Genomic DNA, 6,010 nt, shown 5'->3' with positions numbered 1-6,010 from the left:
TTATAAGACATAAGTTTACACAGAAAAGTGAAATAAAGTCGCAGTTTCCGTAAAATATATCTGCTTCAAAAAGCAGGTTATTTTTTTTTTGTCCCACCCGTGACAGAAGAAATAACTCAGAGTTTTTCATTTTTAAAGTAAGCTGCAATTTTTTTCGTATTTTGTTATAACTAGGGACTTAAAACCTATAAAAAGGCAAAGGCCTGTAACGTGGCGCCTAATTTAAATATGGAACATTTAAAGCTTTCATATTATCAGGAGTAAGGGCTTTTTCCTTGCCCTTTACAATTTAAGGTTGAAAAGGCAAAAAAGGCAACATCGAATGTGCATGTTTGGAATCAGGGAAAGCTAAATCGTGGACATTATTAATCGAATATACTCTATCTCTTTAGCAGAAAAAACGAAATTTCTATAAAGTCCGTTCCCTGATAATAAGTCATATACTAGCCAATTAGGTGCAGCTTTATCAAAATGAAAAATTATTGAGTATTTAATACTTGAATATAAAAAAGAAATAACATTTTTATTGTACAAATGTCCCACCCGGTGACGATGGAATCGCCCATACGTAAAACTTTCTTTCAACAATTTTATTGGGGTCACTCGGGACCTCATGCGACTAATTGTGTGATTTTATTTATGCACCTAATTAAGGGTTAAAATTAACTGTTCTTTTAAAGAGATGCCTATAAGAAAATAGATTCCGACAAATCAGCATATAGCTCGCCGTTTAAAGGTTTAACAAGAACAAAAATCCAACCTTTTAAAAGTTTACCATAAAGCAAAATCTTTTAAGATTTAAAATTTTACTTTTTTTTTTGTTTTTGCAACTTGATTATTCGCAGCCATTAAATTTATTCGTACACGTTTACAAGTATATATTAAAACAAACATCAAAGATGTCTAAAGATGATACTCGTACATAATAAAAAGTTATTGCAAATCTAAATTTATAATTTCATAAACTTTCTGTTCTCCGCCCCAGGATGTGGCTCCTCTCGTCATCGCGGCTTTAGCCAATTGGCAGTGGCACGTGCGGCAGTGGATTACATTGTGCTGCAAAGCTCTTCGCTACATTGCAGGGTTGATCGTCCTTCCACATCTTGGCGGGACAGTGGATGAAGGTTTCGGCATTTACACAACTGTACATTATGCTGGCAATAGGTGAGCAACCCATCGGCAGTTTGGCGTACGTTTTGATACCCATTGCTGCCATGTGACCCTTGACTGTTGGCAATTGGGAAAAGGAAAAAGTTGTAGGGGTATTTTAAAGGATATGTACAAAATATGCAAAAGTGTTCGTATTTATAAGCGTAGAAGTTGTTGTTGTATTTCAAACTGCTACGTTGCAAAAATAAATACCGAACCAAAAAGAATAGAAATATTAAATTTAATTTCCTTCTTAAGCAAATGTCAGATTCCGTCATGATATCGGCTTATGAATACGCATTTCTTAGTTTTTCTATATTGTTTTTATATTTTGTGGGCTACGTACTATTATCCAGGCATGCCTCGAAAGAGCGCACAATCTGCGGCACCATATCCTTGTCGCCTTGAGTGACACTTTTGTTTAGGAATTTTTTGACATTTTCCAAATTGAATTCATTTTTGACCATAGCACCTGTCTCACGATAAATACACTCCGGATAGCACTGCAACGGCGAAAAGATATACATACATATATTTTAATTCATTGTCAATGAGTTGTCGTATTGCAACTGCGGATCTGCGTAGCATTATTGTGTATGCAAATTATGTATGTGAGTAGACGAAACGACTTACAGCGTGGGCATAAGCTGGATATTCAACTTCTGCAGCAATCGGAGTACTTTTACTCTTTTCGTTTTTGTTATTTTCATTTTGGCTAATGTTGTCTTTTCCACTCACAATCTTCGTTTGCGATTTGAGTGCGTTGATATAAGTATTGCACTTTTTGGGCACTTCACCCAAGTTGATTTCTGGCATACGACAGCAACTGTGAATATTCTGAAGAAATAACGAAATTGAATTTATGTAAAAGATTTCGAGCTTAACTTGTTTGGCCCTAAGCATGTCATTGTGTTCAATTTACTTACAAAACGTCCCAAATCGGGTGGTTCCGAGCAATTGAAGGCCGCAGCGTGGGTGTAGGGCTGAAAGAGAGATATAAAATTATTATTCACTGAGAAAAAATGAGCTAAGTATACCGTCGACGATTGTTACTAAAGAAGGGCTTAACGCTCAAATGGTTTTTAAGTGTAGAATGAAGCCAAAAGTCGTCTAAAGCAAGTAAGCAAATTCCAATAACATTAATAAGCCAAGTATTTAGTTGATAGAATATAATTTTTTAAAGTCTATCTGTTAATTTTTTAATTTTTAAACCGCATTCCAAGTCCCTATTTTTTTTTAAATAAGGCTGTTTAAACAAAAAACAATTAAACGACAAAATCAAAAACAGTTTTAATGCACAAAACGAGCCAAACGGCAAAGTATGCAACAAAAAAATTAATTGTTTTTATAATTTTTAACAATTTTTTTAATTTAAATTTTTTGTGCACTTAAAATGTTTTTGATTTTGTCGTTTAATTGTTTTTCTTTAAACAGCCTTATTTAAAAAAAAATAGGGACTTGGAAAGCGGTTTAAAAATTGGTTAAAAACAATAACAACAATTAATTTTTTTGTTGCATAATTTGCCGTTTGGCTTGTTTTGTGCATTAAAACTGTTTTTGATTTTTTCGTTTAATTGTTTTTTTAACAGCCTTATTTAAAAAAAAAATAGGGATTTGGAAAGCGGTTTAAAAATAGGTTAAAAATAATAAAAGTAATTAATTTTTTTGTTGCATAATTTGCCGTTTGAATTGTTTTGTGCATTAAAACTGTTTTTGATTTTGTCGTTTGATTGTGATAAGAAAGTTTCCTAATTTTTTTAATTTTAACCATGGTGATTATTGTTTGTTTAAATTTTAAAGTGGTACATAATGTAACCGGGTTTGCTTTTCTATTATATTATTATCCTTTTCTTCTAAAAATTATTGAACATTGGAAGAAAAATTGCAAACATTTTTTTTTTTTTTCGGCAAATTCATGGGTATATGCGACATTTTTTGCTTGATGTTGTTTCGCTAACTTTATACACATAATAATTCGTATCACCAAAAAATGTATTGGAAACATCAAAGACAGCCCGAAGAAATAGAAATGGCGTCTATAAAATCCTGTTAAAAAATGAGCAGAGTGGAGTTATAAGTATGATTTGTATGCTAAATAAGCCTAAAAATATATACCATCATAACTGCAGGCAAAATTTATAAATCGGTAAACACTTTGCTTATAGCTATAAAGCTATATATTTTTAGTCTTCTTTTTTTGGCATACAAATCCGAGCTTTAGTCATAAGGCACTAACACGTTTTTTACAAAGTGCACATAAATATATGAACTTTTCTTCACATATCGTTGAATTTTTCGTGACCATTCCTTTTAGACCTCTTTTTTCAAAAAATAAGTGAGAGATGTTGAGTAAAGTCTTCTTTAATCGCCTCTCGCAAGTGCATCGCAGTATACACTAAGGTCTTGTTTTGGCACTATTTTTAATTTACTGGCACAGAAGAAAAACGACTGGCGTACTTTATTTGGCTCGGCTTAGTATCCGAAAAAACAGCAAATTATAAGTCGAATCTTCTTAGTAACTGATAAGGTAACGCTTTATATTAGCCTCATATAAACTTACAAGTAAAAGCGTAAACAGTATAGTCAAAACGAAAGCGAATTCCATATTCACGAAGCACATAACTATTCACTAACTAACGTGGTTGACAAAATGACAGATTTTAAAGATAGACTACTATTTTCGATGCTTCTGAACTAAATCAAAATTTTTTGCCCGCGGCTTTATATAACCGAAAATTCTCGCGTACTAAATTGACTAATTACAAATGGAAATACCAGAATACATAGCTATGTATGTACATTTGTACATGAATTTGTATAAAAGTAAAAATACATATTTATTAAGGTATGACAGTTATTTTCCAAAAACATATCTACTAAAAAGAGGAAATATGTTTGTTAAATAAAATCAAATATCCGAATTGTATTTACCTAAAAAGTTAGTCCTTTAAATGAACAATACGAGTTAAAAATACACCTTGGTTCCTCTGACAACGATTTCCCTTTGGCTGGCAATGTTTATGTAATTATGCAATGAAAAAACTACTGGTAAAATCCATACCTATAGCTTAGAGTGAAAAATTATGAACATAAAAAGTTCTATAAAGAGAAATGTAATTTTACTTATTATTTTAGGAAAGCTTTCTTTTTAATAAAGTCAATACTTGCATAGTATGTATATCTTAAAACGAAAAAAAAAAATAAAAATCTTAATGGAAATTTTATATTTTTAGTCATGTGGATATTTTTCTTTGCTCACGTAAAAACAACTCTTTTTTATTTTGCTATCTAAAAAAATTCACAAATAATATAATTTTGTTATATTTATACATATGGCACGACCTAATGCTTATATTTTATAATTATTTTTCAGGATGAGATTTTATTACGATATACCATTGTTACGTAACAATGAATACTGTTACGTACGCATATATGTATGTACATACATAATATGTACTGCTTATTGTACATACCTTGCAGGAAAACCCCGAACAAGTGAACCAAATTTCTAGTTCAGTCCGATAATAACTAGATTCCCACAAGTTTAAAAGCAGCTAAATGTAGTTCTACAAAATTATTTTATTTTACATTTTAACCGCCTTCATAAAAAGGAGGAGGTTATTAGTTCGTCGGAATATTTCTTTTTATGTATCTTACCACATAACTTTGAAGCACGTTAACCGATTTCTACAAGTCTTTTTTAAAGGAAAGGTGATACCGCCGAGGTAGTCCTATACTAACTTGGTTTAGATGCGATCATTAGATCATGAAGAAATTAACGGTAATCTTAAATTTTTAGAGTGAAAAGTTGCAAAGCCCACTTTTGTAAAAATTATATTTTGATGCAAAAAGCAAGAACAATTAATTTTCTAAAATATTGGACTATGTTATTTCTAACAATTTCTGTCCAATGCATTATGGTTCAAATGCCTGTTATTCTGGAAAATATCGCATGAGAAATAAGTGATGTTAACACATGGCCACAAAAACGGCCATTTGGCCCATAGCGAAGTGATGTGCAAATCTGTCAAACCCAAAATAGTCGCAGAAAATGTGAAAAGTCCCAAAGCAAACAATAACTTTTCATTAACAGGTCTATTCTGCACGTTACCGAAGATTTTGTAACCGGAAAATTGTATTACCAAAAAATGTTACCAGTTCTTGTCACCGCGATTTTCGTTGGAAATACAGTTAAAATATTCAGTAATTCAGCTATGAAGAATTGTGCAGATTCTGGCATTACATATTTTACGGAGCAATACTTTGTTACCAGCTTATGAGATGGTAACAAAATTTACCGGTAACAAGAGTACAGAGAATGCGAAAAGGGTTTGAAAATTGATAGGAACTTTATTTACCGGTTACAAACTTTTTATTACCAGCGCAGAATAGACCTGTAAGAATCTGTATGTGAGAGTTTAGAACTGGCTCGGGCCTATAGAAAACGGTACGCACAACGAACTAGATCTCATCTGTAGAAGTTAGGTTTGGTTTGGAACTATTATAAAAGGGATGCAGCAGGGCATCAAGTCAACGTTTGCTTACTTTAAATACATATTTGATTGGCGGTTTCTTTGGTTCGCAAACACTTTCGTTCTACACTTCACAGTTGCTTTTTCATAGTTTGGAAATACAAAACATAAATTTGTATTAACTTTTTAATATCTTGCCCCTGGCTGCATTCGAGGCTGGGGCCTTTTAGAATCTAATCAATACCAATAGCAAGCACCTCCGCGCAATCAGCTACAGCCAACAAATTTCTTTGAAAATAATTTAAAATCGCTAGCATGAGAAAATCAAAAAAACACTCTGCTTCCAAAAAATCGCGTTACTTTTTCGACTGTCAATTTTATTATTC

General features: G+C 32.1%; 1 protein-coding gene across 1 annotated transcript; it reads right to left on the bottom strand.

Annotated features, from left to right (window-relative positions):
* Positions 1–853: 853 nt before the first annotated feature.
* On the bottom strand, positions 854–4,912 carry LOC118743604. Its single transcript, XM_036476371.1, has 5 exons — positions 4,894–4,912; positions 2,076–2,176; positions 1,783–1,986; positions 1,496–1,652; positions 854–1,227 (listed from the first exon to the last, which is right to left on the bottom strand). Exons 1-5 carry the CDS (start codon positions 4,910–4,912, stop codon positions 1,013–1,015), a joined length of 696 nt encoding a protein of 231 aa, XP_036332264.1. The 3' UTR covers positions 854–1,012.
* Between the last annotated feature and the right edge of the window lie 1,098 nt (positions 4,913–6,010).

The sequence above is a fragment of the Rhagoletis pomonella genome, unplaced genomic scaffold, assembly GCF_013731165.1.
Source record: "Rhagoletis pomonella isolate Grant_MI unplaced genomic scaffold, Rhpom_1.0 Rhpom_scaffold_00007, whole genome shotgun sequence".
NCBI lineage: Eukaryota > Metazoa > Arthropoda > Insecta > Diptera > Tephritidae > Rhagoletis > Rhagoletis pomonella.
Note: the sequence above shows the minus strand (reverse complement) of the source record. Positions and strands in the feature narration are given on the sequence as shown.